The 21,804-nt window shown below is 40.8% G+C and overlaps 1 protein-coding gene across 4 annotated transcripts in view; it reads right to left on the reverse strand.

The window, feature by feature from the left end:
- Window positions 1-406: 406 nt before the first annotated feature.
- PLEKHB2 (pleckstrin homology domain containing B2) overlaps window positions 407-21,804 on the reverse strand; it is a 49,193-nt gene continuing 27,795 nt past the window's right edge. For 2 of the 4 annotated variants that reach the window (XM_019931813.3, XM_019931814.3), the window contains exons 7-8: window positions 14,959-15,067; window positions 407-3,188 (exon numbers count right to left, since the gene is read on the reverse strand). In XM_019931813.3, coding sequence (XP_019787372.1) covers window positions 3,052-3,188; window positions 14,959-15,067 — 246 coding nt within the window. In that variant the 3' untranslated portion in view covers window positions 407-3,051. The remainder of the gene's footprint in view (window positions 3,189-14,958; window positions 15,068-21,804) is intronic. The other 2 variants (XM_019931815.3, XM_019931816.3) reach the window with 2 other exon arrangements.

Consider the following 21,804-nt stretch of genomic DNA (forward strand, 5'->3'; position numbering starts at 1 on the left):
GTCACAGGGAAAAAGAATATGTTTTAATATCAGATATACATCTGTTTCATTTACTACCTGTGCGCTCCCAAGAAAAGAATTTAAGTTCTGAGCCTCAGTTTCATCCAGAGTAACTTGGATAATACATCCCTTATGGAGTTAATATAGGAATTTAATAAGTTATTGTTTTCTGATGTGACAATACATTCCCTAGCACTTATGGAATGCTCAATAAAAGGCATTCTTATTGCCTGTGATGCAGCAGAAAAAGCTGACTGTGTTACTAGAAAATAAATGAAAAAAAAAACAAAACCAGATTCATGGTTGTCAGAGCGAGGGGGTGGGGGATGGGAGAAACGCATGAATCGTTTTTATCTTTATAGTTTAAATAAACTGAATTTTAAAAAAACAATAGAAGTCAATGAAATATGCTTTAAGGTTAACAATCATTTAATGTATTAACATTTTCACTTATAAACATACAATTTGCATATACAGGGAAAAATAGGTTCTGAGGACACAACAGAATTCTAGAGACAGGCAAGCAATCAGAAAAAAAGATCAACCCTAGGAGAAAAAAATGGAACCGCATCCCATGCTGGTGTCTACATAAACTTGGGAAGGAGAAAGATCACACAGTATCACAAGTAATGTAGAAAATAAATGTGGGTCATTCTGTCTCAATGGCAGGAACTTCTCCCATGATCCAGATCTTGTGTCCCGGTCTGGCCCGTTTCATGAATGATGATCTGAAACAACCACGGGTCTCTCCCTTCTCTTTACATCTAAGACCCTGAATTTAACTCAAGGAATTAAAAGAACAGAGCTAAGAAACAAGCCAACTGGCATGTGTGCAATGTCAACAGCCAACCAGTTAAAAGTACACATGGAAGTAAAATACTGACTAAACCTGAACAAGTTCCTTCCAACTCACCTTCTTGATTTAGGATTACCTAAGCGCTAGCATCTATGAGAGCTGGGGCCAGGGAAATGAAGTATCTCAGCCCATCTTTATACAGAGTATGCATTTCCTCTCAGGATCAAGTCACTAGTGACAGTGAACTTCCAGACTCAACTACAGTTGCCCAGTGGGACTGGCCCCGCTGGGGACAGGGACTGAAGATGGGGGGGCACACGTGTGCACGAGTTTCAGTCCATAGCTCTCCCCCTTCTGTCAGAGGGAAGCCAGGGAAACACAAGGAGACCATCTGCTTCAAGGGCGTTTCACTGACGTAACTCAGTACCGGTGGTTCCAGTAACTCCAAGTTCAAAATGATGCAACATTAAAAACTGAGTTTAGTATTTTGTGAGTAAAACATACAGCTCGAATAATGATTACCACCTGAAAAGAACCATTCTTACTACATACGATGTAAAATAACTAAAGCAACATTGTTAACCATTAAACCAGTGTCGTCACACATCACATCTGGCAACTTTCCACCATGTCAAACATCCAAAGAGATGACAGCCAAGTATACTTCTTTTCAGCTGGAAACAGACTCTCCAGTGTCAACAAGTGCAATAGAATTGGCTAGGAAAACACACCTGTGGTCACCACAAAGTTCATTTGGCATCTGGTTTCATACGGAGATAGATCTATTTAAGTCTGCCTTAGAGATGGAGTGGGTTGATCAGTGAAACAAAAGACTATGTATGTAACTGCCCACATAGAATAAAAACGGAATTTGTGCTACTAGGAGTGTATTTTATGGAAAATCGGGTCACATGGAGTACAGGAGCAGAGACCTTCAATGCGCTAAACTGCCTTTGTAAAAGTACATTTTTAAAAGCATGCAGGACAGAAAACTGGAATAACTGATGTTTTAAAATTTACGTAAATAAAGAAATAAGAAAAATGTACGAAGTCTTCCAGAGCTTCACACATAGTTGGGGCTCAAATTAAATGGTTTTAAGCTTCTCTGTGACATTTGAGTCAAGAATGAAAACAAGGCCAGTGTCCTGGTCAGATGGAGTAATACCCCTGAGCAGGTCATTCATGTCCTTAGGCCGCAACTCCCATCTGTAACCTGAGTCTCCCCCACCATGCCACCACCAGGGCTCCACGCACCCCAATGCTCAGGGACAGCCACAGTGCCCCAGTCCTGCAAAGGACAGGAAACGGGCTCTTTAGCAGCCTTCAGAAGGGTGGGAAAGAGGACCCTCAGTGCAGCCCAATCCCCTGAAACAGTAACACTGTAACTATGGCTCTCATTCCACTTTCCTCACCATTCTCTTAATATTACTTTCTCAACAAGTAGAAAAATAAGCTATAAGTAGGCTGAAGTGGCAATAAAAATACTCAAACACTTAAAACATGATGCCTCTGAATAAAGCAAATCTACCTCTACACACTTGTTTGTAACTGTTTTGTCTTGTTCAAGTTTTAAATGATAAAGCCCTAAAACGCTGAGACTCAAGCCTACTCCTAATTTGGGATGTTTTCCAAGATCACTACCAAAAACAAACTAGTAAAAATAAAATGAAAAGCATCATTTTAAAGCGGGGGATCTGCCATCCCGCCCATCATCCTAAGCAGTCGGTTTTGTTGGAAGCCTGCAGAGCCCCAGAGGCTGTGGGCGGTATCACACCTTTGCCTCAGGAAGGTTCCAGCCTACGACTCCTGAAGTAACGTGCATCCAGGTCTGGTCTGAGGTTTCAAAGTCTGGCATTAAACCAAAACAGCTGCAGTTCTTCTTGCCACAATCACTCACCACTCATACATCACGACGTTACTCGCGTAACACTAAAATAACTACCCCTTAAGCACTAAGGCCTAACTCTAAAAGGAAAATGCCCTTTCCAAACAGGTGTGTTCAAATAAGGTATTCTGAGAGTTCCATAAAAAAACTCCTAGAATGAGCCAGTGCCCCCAAATAGTCCACGTTTTAACAGCACTCCAAAGCCTTCTCCATGGTACATATATGGATTAGTTATAAGTATGATGTCACTACTTTCAAAAGAACTACTAAAACTATTATTAAAAACATTTGTAACAAACAGAAATGCCCTGCAAATTATATTATTGCACACAGGGTATCAGAAGCTATGCACATCCAGGTTCCAAGGACTCTAGAAGACCCAGAACAGAGACCCTAAGGCCATGCCTGTAGCTGCTCCAGCCAGCATGCCCAGCGCCAGGTCACTGTCATTGTCTTGATACCGCTCACGAATGATGACTTGGTTGGCAGGCTGCTGTCCATAAAGTCCTAGAAAAGAAGGAAAAAATAGGAGCAGTTTGTGAAGTCCCACATTCACTCAAAAAGATGGCTCACTTGACTGGGACCCTTCCAGAGGTTTCTCCATGCACTGCACCCCTCCCTCGGAGTGCTGGTGGGGTGACTGCAGTGAGTGCTCCCCAGCTCTCCTCCACCACAGGCGAAGGTGACTGGACTTGGCCAAGTAAGGAGGACACCTCCATTTCTAAGATGGCACTAAGAGAAAATCAAGATGCGCAGCTTCCCAAGGTCCACAGTCCCAGACACTGCAGAGAGCAGAATCCTAATGGAGCTGCAACCCCCAGCCTCCAGTGTCCACTTCAGCCCCGCACATTCTGCTCATCAGGATGGCAGGCAGACAAGGAGTGTGGGAGACACACAGAGCCTAGAGACAATGGGAGAGTCAAGAATCCCCACTGACAGCTAAGAAGAAAAACCCACCTAGAAGTTAGTTAGCTTCTTAGTATTCATGCAAACCGTTTTTAAATTAAACCTTTAATCTGCTAACCTAACCTGCTCTTCATTTTTAACCTTATGTCTTTATGGGGAAAAATATTTATGCTAGGGGGAAAACTTCTAAAAAGCAAACTTTAAACAAATTTATTTGCACAATTAGAGTTTACAACTGGAAATGTATTGCTTGTTCTCTTCTATGCTTCACAATATATTGTCCAATAGCTAATTAGCTTTAAAATTGCTCACATATAGTGTTAACTTTCCTCCTTGACCCACTATTCCCTTAGCAGTTCAACCCTAGGAAACAGATTAATCCAATAGTGATATGTCCACGTAGATGAAGAATGGAGGTGAAACCAACAGTGACACTAAAGGCTAACATCTACAAGTGCTTACTAGTCTAAGCACTTATAGTATTACAAGTATTTACATTCATTGACTCACTTAATCCTCACAAGAACCCTATGAGTCGAGCTTCCTGTTATCCCTCTTTTATAGACAGGCAAAAGTGAGGCACACGGGGGTTGAGGGCAGTATGTTTAAACTACAAAACTGGTGAACTGTAGCATTCACTATCACAGCCTTGAAATTTAAATAATTTCAATTAGGCAACTCCAACTAGTGAAATGTAATACAGTAGGAACCTGTAAGCTGACCTAATTAAAAGATCCCCTGGAGAGGAGAGGGGGAAGATGGCAGAAGAGTAAGACGCGGAGATCACCTTCCTCCACACAGATACACCAGAAATACATCTACACGTGGAACAACTCCTACAGAACACCTACTGAACGCTGGCAGAAGACCTCAGACCTCCCAAAAGGCAAGAAACTCCCCACGTACCTGGGTAGGGCAAAAAAGGAAAAAAAGAAAAAACAGAGACAAAAGGATAGGGACGGGACCTGCACCAGTGGGAGGGAGCTGTGAAGGAGGAAAGGTTTCCACACACTAGAAGCCCCTTCGTGGGCGGAGACTGCGGGTGGCGGAGGAGGGAAGCTTCGGAGCCGCGGATGAGAGTGCGGCCACAGGGGTGCGGATGGCAAAGCGGAGAGATTCCATCACAGAGGATCGGTGCCAACCGGCACTCACCAGCCCGAAAGGCTTGTCTGCTCACCACCCACCGGGGCAGGCGGGGCTGGGAGCTGAGGCTCGGGCTTCGGTCGGAGTGGCGGCGTGAACACAGCCGAAAGGGGCTAGTGCACCACAGCTAGCCGGCAGGGAGTCCAGGGAAAAGTCTGGACCTGCCGAAGAGGCAAGAGACTTTTTCTTCCCTCTTTGTCTCCTGGTGCACGAGGAGAGGGGATTAAGAGGGCTGCTTAAACGAACTCCAGAGACGGGTGCGAGACGCGGCACAGGTCACTCTCACCTCCCTGCCGGGGAGCCTGTCCAGCCCACCACTGCCAGGGTTCCGGGATCCAGGGACAACTTCCAGGGGAGAACGCACAGCACGCCCCACACTCTGTAACCCTCCCTTCCCCCGGCCTGAGTGAGCCAGAGCCCCCGAATCAGCGGCTCCTTTAACGCCATCCTCTCTGAGAGAAGAACAGACGCCCTCCGGCGACCTACACGCAGAGGCGGGGCTACATCCAAAGCTGAGCCCCGGGAGCTGTGCGAACAAAGAAGAGAAAGGGAAATCTCTCCCAGCAGCCTCAGAAGCAGCGGATTAAAGCTCCACAGTCAACTTGATGTACCCTGTATCTGTGGAATACATGAATAGACAACGAATCATCCCAAATTGAGGAGGTGGACTTTGAGAGCAAGATTTATGATTTTTTCCCCTTTTCCTCTTTTTGTGTGTACGTGTATGCTTCTATGTGAGATTTTTTTTTTTTTGTCTGTATAGCTTTGCTTTCACCATTTGTCCTAGGGTTCTATACGCCTTTTTTTAATTTTCTTTCTTAATTATTTTTTATTTTAATAACTTTATTTTATCCTCTTTCTTTCTCTCCTCTCTCTCTCTCTCTCTCCCTCCCTCCCTCCTTCCCTCTCTCCCTCTCTCCTTCTCTCTCCCTCTCTCTCCCCCCCCGCTTTCTTTCTACTTTTTCTCCCTTTTATTCTGAGTCGTGTGGATGAAAGGCTCTTGGTGCTGTAGCCAGGAGTCAGTGCTGTGCCTCTGAGGTGGGAGAGCCAACTTCAGGACACTGGTCCACAAGAGACTTCCCAGCTCCACGTAATATCAAACGGCAAAAATCTCCCAGAGATCTCCATCTCAACACCAGCACTCAGCTTCACTCAATGTCCAGCAAGCTACAGTGTGGGACACGATATGCCAAACAACTAGCAACAGAGGAACACAGCCCCACCCATGAGCAGAGAGGCTGCCTAAAATCATAATCAGTCCACAGACACCCCAAATCACACCACCAGACGTGGGCCTGCCCAACAGAAAGACAAGATCCAGCCTCAACCACCAGAACACAGGCACTAGTCCCCTCCACCAGGAAGCCTACACAACCCAATGGACCAACCTTACCCACTGGGGACAGACACCAAAAACAATGGGAAGTACGAACCTGCAGCCTGCAAAAAGGAGACCCCAAATGCAGTAAGATAAGCAAAATGAGAAGACAGAAAAACACACAGCAGATGAAGGAGCAAGATAAAAACCAGACCTAACAAATGAAGAGGAAATAGGCAGTCTACCTGAAAAAGAATTCAGAATAATGATACTAAAGATGATCCAAAATCCTGGAAATAGAACAGACAAAATGTAAGAAACATTTAACAAGGACCTAGAAGAACTAAAGATGAAACAAGCAACGATGAACAACACAATAAATGAAATTAAAAATACTCTAGATGGGATCAATAGAAAAATAACTGAGGCAGAAGGACGGATAAGTGACCTGGAAGATAAAACAGTGGAAATAACTACTGCAGAGCAGAATAAAGAAAAAAGAATGAAAAGAACTGAGGACAGTCTCAGAGACCTCTGGGACAACATTAAACACACCAACATTCAAATTATAGGGGTTCCAGAAGAGGAAGAGAAAAAGAAAGGGACTGAGAAAATATTTGAAGTGATTATAGTTGAAAACTTCCCTAATATGGGAAAGGAAATAGTTAGTCAAGTCCAGGAAGCACAGAGAGTCCCATAAAGGATGAATCCAAGGATAAACATGCCCAGACACATATTAATCAAACTATCAAAAATTAAATACAAAGAAAACATATTAAAAGCAGCAAGGGAAAAACAACAAATAACACACAAGGGAATCCCCATAAGGTAAAAAGCTGATCTTTCAGCAGAAACTCTGCAAGCCAGAAGGGAGTGGCAGGACATATTTAAGGTGATGCAGGAGAAAAACCTGCAACCAAGATTACTCTACCCAGCAAGGATCTCAATCAGATTTGATGGAGAAATTAAAACCTTTACAGACAAGCAAAAGCTGAGAGAGTTCAGCACCACCAAACCAGCTTTACAACAAATGCTAAAGGAACTTCTCTAGGCAAGAAACACAACAGAAAAAAAGACCTACAATAACAAACCCAAAACAATTAGGAAAATGGGAATAGGAACATACATATCGATAATTACCTTTAATGTAAATGGATTAAATGCTCCCACCAAAGGACACAGACTGGCTGAATGGATACAAAAACAAGACCCATATATATGCTGTCTACAAGAGACCCAATTCAGACCTAGAGACACATACAGACTGAAAGTTAGGGGATGGAAAAAGATATTCCAAGCAAATGGAAACCAAACGAGAGCTGGAGAAGCAATTCTCATATAAGACAAAATAGACTTTAAAATAAAGACTATTAGAAGAGACAAAGGAGGACACTACATAATGATCAAGGGATCGATCCAAGAAGAAGATATAACAATTGTAAATATTTATGCACCCAACATAGGAGCACCTCAATACATAAGGCAAATACTAACAGCCATAAAAGGGGAAATCGACAGTAACACATTCATAGTAGGGGACTTTAACACCCCACTTTCACCAATGGACATATCATCCAAAATGAAAATAAATAAGGAAACACAAGCTTTAAATGATACATTAAACAAGATGGACTTAATTGATATTTATAGGACATTCCACCCAAGAACAACAGAATACACATTTTTCTCAAGTGCTCATGGAACATTCTCCAGGATAGATCATATCGTGGGTCACAAATCAAGCCTTGGTAAATTTAAGAAAACTGAAATTGTTTCAAATATCTTTTCCGACCACAACACTATGAGACTAGATACCAATTACAGGAAAAGATCTGTAAAAAATACAAACACATGGAGGCTAAACAATACACTACTTAATAACGAAGTGATCACTGAAGAAATCAAAGAGGAAATAAAAAAACACCTAGAAACAAATGACAATGGAGACACGATGACCCAAAACCTATGGGATACAGCAAAAGCAGTTCTAAGAGGGAAGTTTATAGCAATACAATCCTACCTTAAGAAACAGGAAACATCTCGAATAAAAAGCCTAACCTTGCACCTATAGCAATTAGAGAAAGAAGAACCAAAAAACCCCAAAGTTAGCAGAAGGAAAGAAATCATAAAGATCAGATCAGAAATAAATGAAAAAGAAATGAAGGAAACGATAGCAAAGATCAATAAAACTAAAAGCTGGTTCTTTGAGAAGATAAACAAAATTGATAAACCATTAGCCAGACTCATCAAGAAAAAAAGGGAGAAGACTCAAATCAATAGAATTAGAAATGAAAAAGGAGAACTAACAACTGACACTGCAGAAATACAAAAGATCATGAAAGATTACTACAAGCAACTCTAGGCCAATCAAATGGACAACCTGAAAGAAATGGACAAATTCTTAGAAATGCACAACCTGCCAAGACTGAATCAGGAAGACATAGAAAATATGAACAGACCAATCACAAGCACTGAAATTGCAACTGTGATTAAAAATCTTCCAACAAACAAAAGCCCAGGAGCAGATGGCTTCACAGGCGATATCTATCAAACATTTAGAGAAGAGCTAACACCTATCCTTCTCAAACTCTTCCAAAATATAGCAGAGGGACACTCCCAAACTCATTCTACGAGGCCACCATCACCCTGATACCAAAAGCAGACAAGGATGTCACAAAGAAAGAAAACTACAGGCCAATATCACTGATGAACATAGATGCAAAAATCCTCAACAAAATACTAGCAAACAGAATCCAACAGCGCAGTAAAAGAATCATACATCATGATAAAGGGTGGTTTATTCCAGGAATGCAAGGATTCTTCAATATATGCAAATCAATCAACGTGACACACCATATTAACAAATTGAAGGAGAAAAACCATATGATCATCTCAACAGATGCAGAGAAAGCTTTCGACAAAATTCAACACCCATTTATGATAAAAACCCTCCAGAAAGTAGGCATAGAGGGAACTGTCCTCAACATAATAAAGGCCATATATGACAAACCCACAGCCAACATCGTCCTCAATGGTGAAAAACTGAAACCATATCCACTAAGATGAGGAACAAGACAAGGTTGCCCACTCTCACCACTCTTATTCAACATAGTTTTGGAAGTTTTAGCCACAGCAATCAGATAAGAAAAGGAAGTAAAAGGAATCCAAATCGGAAAAGAAGAAGTAAAGCTGTCACTGTTTGCAGATGACATACTATACATAGAGAATCCTGAAGATGCTACCAGAAAACTACTAGAGCTAATCAATGAATTTGGTAAAGTAGCAGGATACAAAATTAATGCATAGAAATCTCTGGCATTCTTATACACTAATGATGAAAAAATCTGAAAGTGAAATCAAGAAAACACTCCTATTTACCATTGCAACAAAAAGAATAAAATATCTAGGAATAAACCTACCTAAGGAGGCAAAAGACCTGTATGCAGAAAATTATAAGACATCTTATAAAACATAAGATGAAAGAAATTAAGGATGATACAAATAGATGGAGAGATATACCATGTTCTTGGATTAGAAGAATCAACATTGTGAAAATGACTCTACTACCCAAAGCAATCTACAGATTCAATGCAATTCCTATCAAACTACCACTGGCATTTTTCACAGAACTAGAACAAAGAAATTCACAATTTGTATGGAAACAGAAAAGACCCCTAATAGCCAAAGCAATCTTGAGAACGAAATACGGAGCTGGAGGAATCAGGCTCCCTGACTTCATACTATACTACAAAGCTACAGTAATCAAGACAGTATGGTACTGGCACAAAAACAGAAATATAGATCAACGGAACAGGACAGAAAGCCCAGAGATAAACCCACGCACATATGGTCACCTTATCTTTGATAAAGGAGGCAGGAATGTACAGTGGATAAAGGACACCCTCTTCAATAAGTGGTGCTGGGAAAACTGGACAGGTACATGTAAAAGTATGAGATTAGAACACTCCCTAACACCATACACAAAAATAAGCTCAAAATGGATTAAAGACCTAAATGTAAGGCCAGAAACTATCAAACTCTTAGAGGAAAACATAGGCAGAACACTCTATGACATAAATCACGCAAGATCCTTTTTGACACACCTCCTAGAGAAATGGAAATAAAAACAAAAATAAACAAATGGGACCTAATGAAACGTCAAAGCTTTTGCACAACAAAGGAAACCATAAACAAGACCAAAAGACAACCCTCAGAATGGGAGAAAATATTTGCAAATGAAGCAACTGACAAAGGATTAATCTCCAAAATTTACAAGCAGCAGCTCAATAACAAAACAACAAACAACCCAATCCAAAAATGGGCAGAGACCTAAATAGACGTTTCTCCAAAGAAGATATACAGACTGCCAAGAAACAGATGAAAGAATGCTCAACATCATTAATCATTAGAGTAATGCAAATCAAAAGTACAAGGAGATATCATCTCACACCATCAGAATGGCCATCATCAAAAAATCTAGAAACAGTAAATGCTGGAGAGGGTGTGGAGAAAAGGGAACACTCTTGCACTGCTGGTGGGAATGTGAATTGGTACAGCCACTATGGAGAACAGTATGGAGGTTCCTTAAAAAACTACAAATAGAACTACCATATGACCCAGCAATCCCACTACTGGGCATATACCTTGAGGAAACCATAATTCAAAAAGAGTCATGTACCACAATGTTCATTGCAGCTCTATTTACAATAGCCAAGAGATGGAAACAACCTAAGTGTCCATCATCAGATGAATGGATAAAGAAATGTGGCACATGTATACAATGGAGAATGGACTTGCGGATATGGGGAGTGGGAAGGGTAAGCTGTGACAAAGTGAGAGAGTGGCATGGACATATATACACTACCAAACCTAAGGTAGATAGCTAGTGGGAAGCAGCCACATAGCACAGGGAGATCAGCTCGGTGCTTTGTGACCACCTGGATGGGTGGAATAGGGAGGGTGGGAGGGAGGGAGACACAAGAGGGAAGAGATATGGGAACATATGTATATGTATAACTGTTTCATTTTGTTATAAAGCAGAAAGTAACACACCATTGTAAAGCAATTATACTCCAATATAGATGTAAAAAAAAAATGTTTAATCCACATTTTAAAAAAGAAAAAAAAAAGATCCCCTGAAAAATCTAAATCTGCATTCCCTCCGTTAACCCCCAGAGGGATCTCCTCAATGCATGCCCAGGAGCCAACTTCTTCTGTTCCTACCAGGGAGCTAAGTCCTTTTTTTAAAAAAATAAATTTATTTATTTATTTATTTTTGGCTGCATTGGGTCTTCGCTGCTGCATGCGGGCTTTTCTCCAATTGCGGCGAACGAGGGCTCCTCTTTGTTGTGGTGCGCAGGCTTCTCATTGCGGTGGCTTCTCTTACTGTGGAGCACAGGCTCTAGGCACGCAGGCTTCAGTAGTTGTGGCGCACGGGCTTAGTTGCTCCGCAGCACGTGGATCTTCCCAGACCAGGGATCGAACCCGTGTCACTTGCATTGGCAGGCGGATTCTTAACCACTGCGCCACCAGGGAAGTCCCAGGAGCTAAGTCCTTAACAAAGTCAACTAGGGACATTTCCAAGTTGTACTTATTTTAATTATCTAATTTAACTAAACTTTACATAAATGATCAAAACACAAATGTAGAAAAGGCAGATACTGTTTCTATGACAATTAAGTTAGATACTTTAGGAAAGTCTAAATAAAGGCAAGTAACTTTTACAAATTATCATCAAACCAACGAATTGAGTAAACAATAAAAGATGGGGGAGGAGACACCATGAATCACAAAATCTAGAGGTCTGCTCTCAGACTTGGCCCTGGAAACTGTAGTGCAATTATGTGTCACATGAGTACCACCTCTGTAAGAGAGAAACAGAGGACTCTAACCAAAGGAGCCAACTCAAACCAAAGACCTCAAGCCCACAACAAGAGACAGCTGAACAAATGTCCACTAACGTGGGAAAATTAAAACAGAATACTTATAGTGTGTACACAGCACTCTGAGCACTTTTAAATTGGCTGCCCGGCCACCAGTCCCCAATCATATTAAAGAGAAGGACTTTAACCTTCTCTCACGACCAGGGCCTCTATGGACACCGCAAGGCAGTGTGTCATGAAGCTGGCAAAGCACCGGAGTATTAGACAGGCTGACTGAAGAGCTCCTGTCTGGTTACCAGCACGATGCTGCAGTGGGACGACCACTACTGAGCAGCCCTTCCACAGCAAGCACCCTGCTAGCTGGTCACAGCACATATGCCGAATGCCTATGGACTGCACTCAGCCCTCAGTAGCAAGTATTCTCAGGTGGCCCCAAGTGTGCTGTCTCTTTTTTCATCATGGAAGTCAAAGGCAAGGATGGAATCCTATGTACAGAAATTCCCTTCACAAGCACAAGCACAGAACTTCTGCTTTTGTACAGAATTAGAAACAGCTGGGATCCCAGTCTGTGGCCTAGGGGCTGAATAAAAGACTGGTTCTCATCAGACGATTAGGCTAGGGCTTAAAAACCGACCACCAACCCCAAAATAAATGGGGAAAAAAATAATTCATACAAGGGAAAATCTAATTTGTAAACAACTGTACGATGTTTATCTTTGCCAGTCATCATACAAATGTAAACTAAAGCAACCTGACTCCATGTTAAGACCTTATCAAAACTTTCAGGGCTTCCCTGGTGGCGCAGTGGTTGAAAGTCCGCCTGCCGATGCAGGGGACGCATGTTCGTGCCCCAGTCCGGGAAGATCTCATATGCCGTGGAGCGGCTAGGCCCATGAGCCATGGCCGCTAAGCCTGCGCGTCCAGAGCCTGTGCTCCGCAGCGGGAGAGGCCACAACAGTGAGAGGCCCACGTACCACAAAAAAAAAAAACCTTTCAGAGCACAACAACAGGTAATCTTTATGGGACTACAGAGAAACCAGTACATCACTAACTCCTAGTAGCATTATAAACTGATGAACTATTCCGGAAATTAACTTGGTAAATGGTATCAAGACTTACTGTAATACTGTCAGATGAAATGATATAAAGTCTGAATTTCCCTCAAAACAATCCAGAGGTGGGGAGAGAAGGTACAGGTGAAACAAGATGTGGTAACTGTTGAAGCTGGTAACAGGCAAATTTGACGGTTCATTTACTGTCTCTACTTTTGTATGTTTGAAAACTTTTATAATTTTTTAATGGTATCAAAAGAAACAAAAATGTTTTTGCCCTTTGACATATTAATTTAATATAGAGAAATCAGAAATATATTCTAAGACATATTTAACAGGAATGAAAGAGAAAATGATTAGAAATATTCAAAGCAATATCTACGATAGTAAAAATGAAAAGAAAAAAGTAAAGGCTTAACTAATAATACATCACCCCACATGACAGTATGCAATCATTAAAAATACTTAATGGGCTTCCCTGGTGGCGCAGTGGTTGAGAGTCCGCCTGCCGACGCAGGGGACACGGGTTCGTGCCCCGGTCCGGGAAGATCCCACATGCCGCGGAGCGGCTGGGCCCGTGAGCCATGGCCGCTGAGCCTACGCGTCCAGAGCCTGTGCTCCGCAACGGGAGAGGCCACAACAGTGAGAGGCCCGCGTACCGCAAAAAAAAAAAAAAATACTTAAGAAGATTATGTAGCACTCTGAACAAAATACATAAAATTTTATTGATAAAATGAGAATAGAATGCAAAAAGTAATGTAAGATAACAAAGATGAAACAATTATTGTACATGGGGAAAATAATTCAAACAAAAATAGTTGTGCTAGGATTAGAGGATAGACAGATAGTTCATTTTTCAGCATCATTATTTTATCAGTTTTCAACTTGACATGAAAAAAAAAAAAATCAAGCAAGGCAGAATCCTTCAGTCTATGCTAGATGAGTGCACTGCATCAGATTCCAGACACAGATAACAGGAGAAACTCTCTTGTATTAGGTGCTAATGCATGAGAAACCAAAGTAACCACCACTAACCAAAAGGACACTTTGAGTCTGGGGCCGGCCAAATCCAGAGACCCCGTGGCAGCCCCCTTGGCTTCTCTGCGGCATTAATATCAGTGACCACACACCCTTCTGGTAACACACTCTCCTTCTACTGCTTCTGCGTTAAGGCACTGTGCTAGGTTTGCTCACAGCCACCTAGAGTTCTAATCTCTTGGAAAGCTCTGGGCTCCCATTCCAGTCTATTCACCAACTCACTCTCCTGTGTGTCGCTCTGACAGGCAATATCCACTGTGACCTGCCCCTGCCTGACTTCACCTGCTCATTGGGGTCTGGGTGTGGCCTCACTCTTCAGGCCATCAGGCACGTAGCTCTGGTCCCTCTTGCCCTGGTTGTAGGTGCCAGCATATTCCTGCACCTCCACCCTGTAGACTTCCCCTGACCATGCTGCACCTAGGACTTGATGCCTCCTACACAGGCCAGTCATTCATACCTAACAACTTGTTTCGGGTGAGGTGGAAGATGAAACGAACCCATTAAAAGCCCAGAATAAACATAAGCCCTCCCAGGCCTCTACTTCACCTGCAAAATGGAACATCACACCTAAGTAGTGATAATTTTTGAAGGATATTACCAGAAGGAAAAAAAAGAGAAAGATTACCTTTTATCCCTTAAAATGGGTCTCTTAGTTTGGTTGCTTCTTAATGTAAATGAATTTCAGTAAGTACAAATTCTCTTCTTGGGGATGAATCTGGATACAATAGTGAAGTTTTAAAAATCAAGCCCACTCTAACTTTTGTGAAGCAGTGTGAAGATATATAATGATTTTTTTTTTTTTTAAGTAGTGGAGTGATTTCTAGTCTAACCAGAAGAAACATAGCTCACCTTAAATTGAGAAATAAAAATTCTTCAGGCTTTATTGATCTACTCACTAAATGAAGAGAAACAAGGAATGAAAGGCTGGCATAAGTTACCTGCATATGGGTACTGGTAGGGTACAGCATAAGCCTGCCCATTTGCAGCATAGAAAACTTGAGTTCCTGGCGGGTATGCACCACTGTATGGACCATAGCCGTATGCCTGCTGAAAAGATATAGGCCCATTAGAAATACAATTTTGAAATTTCAACATCCATTTATAATAAAAACTCTCAACAAAGTGGGTATAAAGAGAACATTCCTCAATATAATAAAAGCTATATATGACAAGCCCATAGCTAGCATCATACTCAATGGTGAAAAACTGAAAGCATTTCCTCTAAGATCAGGAACAAGACAAGGATGTCCACTCTCATCACTTTTATTCAACATACTATTGGAAGGCCTAGCCAGAGCAATTAGACAAGGAAATAAAAGGCATCCAAACTGGAAAGGAAAAAGTAAAACTGTCACTACTTGCAGATGACAGAATATTATATATAGAAAACCCTAAAGGCTCCACAAAAAAACTGTAAGAATAAATGAATTCAGTAAAGTTGCAGGATACGAAATCAACATACAGAAACCTGTTGCGTTTCTATACATTAATAACAAACGTTCAGAAAGGGAAATTAAGAAAACGATCCCATTTACAATTGCATCAAAAACAATAAATTATTAACATATACACACTACTATATATAAAACAGATAATCAACAAGGACCTACTGTATAGCACAGGGAACTCTACTCAATACTCTGTGATAACCTATATGGGAAAAGAAACTGAAAACGAATAGATATATGTGTATGTATAACTGAATCACTTTGCTGTACACCTGAAACTAACACAACACTGTAAATCAACTATACCCTAATATAAAATAAAAATTAAAAAGCAAAACAAAAACAAACAAAAAAACAATAAAATACCTAGGAATAAATTTAACCAAGGAGGTGAAACGCCTGTACACTGAAAACTATAAGGCACTGATGAAAGAAACTGAAAATACAAATAACTGGAAAGATATTCCAAGCTATGGATTGGAAGAATAGTTAAAATGTCCATACTATCCAAAGTAATCTACAGATTCAATGCAATCCTTAACAAACTTCCAATGGCATTTTTTGCAAAAACAGAACAATCTTAAAATTTGTATGAAACTACAAAAGACCCAAAATAGCCAAAGAAAGAAGAATAAAGCTGGAGGCATCATGCTCCCAGATTTCAAACTATACTACAAAGTAATCACAACAGTATGGTATTGGCATAAAAACAGACACACAGATCAATGGAACAGAAGAGAGTGCCCAGAAATAAACCCAAGTGTATATGGTCAATTAACTTACAACACAGGAGCCAAGAGAATACAATGGGGAAAGGACAGTCTCTTCAATAAATGGTGCTGGGAAAAGTAGACAGCCACATGCAAAAGAATGAAACTAGACTACTATCTTATACCATACACAAAAATTAACTCAAAATGGATTAAACATGTAAGACCTGAAACCATAAAACTCCTAGAAAAAAACAAAGGTGATAGGCTCCTTGACATTGGTCATGGTGATGATTTTTTGGATCTGACTCCAAAGGCAAAGGCAATAAAAGCAAAAATAAATGTGGGACTACATCAACTAAAAAGCTTCTGTACAGCAAAGGAAACCACCAACAAAATGAGAAGGCAACCTACTGAATGGGAGAAAATATTTGCAAATCACATATAGGGAACTCATACAACTCAACAGCAAAAAAATAACCTGATTAAAAAATGGGCCGAAGAACTGAATAAACAACTTCCCAAAGAAAAAATACAGATGGCCAACAGGCACATGAAAAGATACTCAACATTACTGATCATCAGGGAAATGCAAATCAAAACCACAATGAGGTATCGCCTCACACCTGTTAGAATGACTATTATTAAAAAGACAAGAGGGCTTCCCTGGTGGCACAGTGGTTGAGAGTCCGCCTGCTGATGCAGGGGACACGGGTTCGTGCCCCGGTCCAGGAAGATCCCACATGCCACGGAGGGGCTGGGCCCGTGAGCCATGGCCACTGAGCCTGCACGTCCGGAGCCTGTGCTCCACAACAGGAGAGGCCACAACAGTGAGAGGCCTGCGTACCGCAAAAAAAAAAAAAAAAAAAAAAAGACAAGAAATAACAAGTGTTGGCACGGATGTGGAGAAAAGGGAACCCTCATACACAGCTGACAGGAATATAAATTGGTGCCTCCAAAAAGGAAAACAGTAATGGAAGGAAGTTCCTGAAAAAATTAAACATAGAACTAACAGTTGATCCAGCAATTCCACTTCTGGGTATTCATCCAAAGGAAACAAAAACATTAACTCAAAAAGATCTGTATCCCCATGTTCACTGCATCATTATTTACAATAGCTAAGATATGGAAACAACCTAAGTGTCCATCAGCAAATGGATAAAGAAGATGTGGTCCAAATATACAATGGAATATTATTCTGCCATTAAACAAGGACATCTTGGGGGCTTCCCTGGTGGCACAGTGGTTGAGAGTCCGCCTGCCAATGCAGGGGACACGGGCTCAAGCCCTGGTCTGGGAAGATCCTACATGCCACTGAGCAACTAAGCCCGTGCACCACAACTACTGAGCCTGCGCTCTAGAGCCCGTGAGCCACAACTACTGAAGCCCATGCACCCAGAGCCCATGCTCCACAAGAGAAGCCACCGCAAAGAGAAGCCCCCACAAGGCAACAAAGAGTAGCCCCCGCTCACCACAACTAGAGAAAGCCCACGTGCAGCAACGAAGACCCAATGCAGCCAAAAATTAAATAAATTAAATAAATAAATAAATAAATCATGGGGATATAATATACAGCATGGTGACTATAGTTAATAATACTATACTGCATATTTGAAAGTTGCGAAGAGGGTATGTATTAAAAATTTTCAACACAAGAAAAAGAGTTCTTTATGGTGACAGATTTTAACTAGACCTAGTGCAGTGATTATTTTGCAATATATACAAATACAGATCATTATGTTGCATACCTGAAACTAATAAAATGTTGCATGTCAATTATACCTCAATTTTGAAAACTACGATTTGGAAACCACCGGGAATATATTAAAATTGGTTCTCCAAGTTGCAGTCAATAAAGTTTGACACTCTATTAAAAAAATAAAGAACATGACGGGACTTCCCTGGTGGTCCAGTGGCTCAGACTCCACGCTCCCAATGAAGGGGGCCCAGGTTCAATCCCTGGTCAGGGAACTAGATCCCGCACACATGCCACTACTAAAAGATCATTCCCATGTCGCAACTAAAGATCCCGCACACTGCAACTAAGACCTGGTGCTGCCCAATAAATAAATAAATATTTTAAAAATAATAACAATAAATAAAGAACATGAGACAGTGTGCTTATGCCCTTTGTTTTAAGATCCTAAAAAAACAAACCCACAACTGGAATCTACTTTCAGGCTGTAAAATAAAGTAGGTGGAAAACACAACAAAAAAGAGAACTGGACTTGCCAGAGATTCCAATTTCATTTCAGCTGTACCACTAACTTGACCTTCAGTAAGTCATCTAACTACTGTAGGCCTTGTTTTGTTCATCTCTAAAATGATCAGTTTGGACCAGGTGATAAACGAGATTCATCCAAAGCCAGTTTTCTCTTGGTGAAGCCAGCCTAGCAGCAAAACCCTCCCCAGCCCAATTACCAGCAGTTCCTGGCAGGAGAATATAAAAGACTGATACTGGGGGGTCTGAGGTCTGAGGCCTGGGCAGGTGACTGGCAGTTTTCCACAAGGACATGCCTATGAAAGGGCATTGCCAGAAATGGGCAGTGGACTGCCTCCACTGACCAAGTAAAGGACTACCGTATACTGGGAAATACGGAGATGAAAGGCCTGACCTTCTTTATGAGCTCACAGGTGGTGACAGGGCAGACATGTTTACAGACAATTACAATTATTGTCATTATGTGACAAAGGCTATACACAGGGGAGAACAGGGAGCTATGGCCTGGCAAATACGTATGTAGATCTAAACCTGTTATCTTACAAAAGCAGGAGACAGAATGTATGCTTCTGTAAGACAGAATAGACGCAGACGTTGTTTTCCCTATTCTTCCTTCTAAGTACAACTGAAAACCCTGGACACGATACATACAACAAACACAAGGAGACTCTGAAAGGTAGAGAGAAAGCAGGTGACTGTCTAGGGACTTCATGACCCTAAGAAGGACACACAGTGAGTTCCCTGGGTTTTCTTTTTGCCTCCTACATCCGACTGGATAATGTAGAAGCGGCAACCAAGAAATGCCAACCTTTCTTGGTCTGCCTCAAGGAAAGCCTGCTGTCTCTACCCAAAGAGCCTAAGAAGGAAAAGGCCAATCTGGCAAGAGAGACCATTTTCACTCCAGCCAAACAACACAAAAATAGCTGTGGCTATTACTCCCACCAGCAAAGTCCAGTATGGAGAAAGACGCTCTCCCACCCCCATCTCAAACAGTGTCAGAGAAGGCCAAGTGGGAAGCTGGGAATTTCATTGCTACCAGATGGAAACAGGCTACCTCCAGTCCCATACCACAGTGTCAGTGGAGACCATGCAAGGAGCCAGAACTCCCATCTCTGCCCAGCAGAAACAAGGTGCCCCTTCCTGTCCTGCTGGAGTAGGATCAACAGAGACCCAGTGGAGAGCAAGTACTTCCACAACCTCTTATCAGTAACCATAGTATCAGTGAAGGCTAGTGGGGAGCAGCAGGGAAAGTCCCTCCAACTCCCAGGCAGGCTGGTGTCACAGAGACCTAGAGAAGGGCCTGAATTCCCAGCCCTCTTAGCAGTGACAATGAGCCAGTGTCAAATGGGACCCAGGGGACAACCTGGACTTCCACCGTTACATGAAGGAACAAAGCAGACCCCCTCTTCACCCAGCGGAGGAGCATTAGGAGGAAGTCTGCTAAAATGCAAGACTTAAGTAGATTCAGTCTTATAATATTTAAAATGTCCAGGTTTTGATAAAGAATAATTAGTCATACCAAGAACCAGGAAGATCTCAAACTGGATGACAAAAGACAACAAAAGAGACCAACACCAAGATGACAAAGATGTTGGAATTACCTGGGAAGGATTTTAAAGCAGCTATCATTAAAATATTTCAATAAGTAATTAAGAACATGTTTGAAATTCATAAAAGAAACAGGAAGTCTCCACAAAACCAGAAAAATATCAGGAAAAACTATATAAAGATATATATCAAGAATAACCAATGAAAATTTTAGAAATATAAAAATAACTAATAAATTATTCAATGAATGGACTCAACAACAAATAGAGATGACAAATAATCAATGAACATGAATATAAAGAGTAGAAATTACCTAATTAGAACAGAGAAAAAGCAGATTGAAGAAAAAAATGAACAAAAACTCTGAGACATGTGGGACATCTAACATCTGCATCATCAGTTTCATTAGAGAAAGAGGGTGGGTCTAAAACAACATTCCAGAAATAGGAATAGGTTAAAATTTCCCAAATTTAGCAAGAAACATAAACCTACGTATTCAAGAAACTGAATGAACACCAAATAAGATAAATCCCCAAATACACACATCAGAGTCAAACTTCTGAAAACTAAAGACAAGGAAAGTAGCCAGAAACAATGCACTATGTACACGGGGGAAAAAAATTCAAATGATAGCAGATTTCTAATCAGAAATCAGAGAGCCAGAGGAAATAGCACACATTTATCAAGTGCTGAAAGAAATGTCAACTCAGAATTCTATACTACTGAAAATATTCTTCAGAACAAAGATGAAATTGAGACATTCTCAGATGAAGGAAAACTGAGGATCTGTTGCCAGCAGATCTATCCTAAGAGAATGACAAAAGGAATTTCACTAAACAGTAAATAATAAACGAAATCTTGAAACATCAGGAGGTAAAAAAATATGGTCAAAGCAGAATACATGTAAACATAATAAAAATCACATCTTGATTTTTCTAATAAGTTTGACAGCTGTAGCAAAATCTATAACACCATCTAATATGGTTCTCAATACATGTAAAAGAAATACTTAAAACAATTATACCATAAAATGAGAGAGAAAAAAGGAATTTAGAGGTAATGGTTTGATACTTCACTGGACTGGTAAAATGTGAACACCGGACTTTGAAAAATATGTGTACATGCATAATGTAACAACTAGAGCAACCATTAAAATAGCAATACAAAGAGATACTCAAAACATTACAGATACATCAAAATGTAATTCTAAAACATGTTCTATGGGAATTCCCTGGCAGTCCAGTGGTTAGGACTCTGCGCTCTCACCACCAAGGGCCTGGGTTAGCTCCCTGGTCGGGGAACTAAGGTCCCACAAGCCGCGCAGTGCAGCCAAAAAATAAATAAAAGTAAAAATAAATAAATAATAAGATAAAATAAAACATGTTCTAGTAACTCACAAAAAGCTTAAGTAAAAGAACATACAGAAATGAAAACAGAACCAAAGGAAAACAAAAAATAAAATGGCATACTTAACGCATCAAAATTACATCATATGCAAATGGTCTGTGGGCAAGGTTAAGAGTGATGGTGTTTAAGGGTACAAACTTGTAACAAGTATTAAATAAGCCTTGAGATCTAATCCATCATATAATGAATATAGACAATAATATCATGCTTTAATTATGTAGTGTAATAAATATTGCTACATTTGCAATCATTTACAATATATAAAGGTATCAAAATAACAGATAGTACACCTTAAACTTACACAATAAAAAAATGTAAATGGCCTAAATATACCAGTTACAAGATAGAGATTTGTCAGATGGGGGGATGAGGGGATGACCCAACTATATGCTGTCTATAAGAAACTTCAAATGTAATATGTATGTTGAAAGAAAAAAGATGGGAAAAGAG

Source organism: Tursiops truncatus, chromosome 7 (genome assembly GCF_011762595.2).
Source record: "Tursiops truncatus isolate mTurTru1 chromosome 7, mTurTru1.mat.Y, whole genome shotgun sequence".
NCBI lineage: Eukaryota > Metazoa > Chordata > Mammalia > Artiodactyla > Delphinidae > Tursiops > Tursiops truncatus.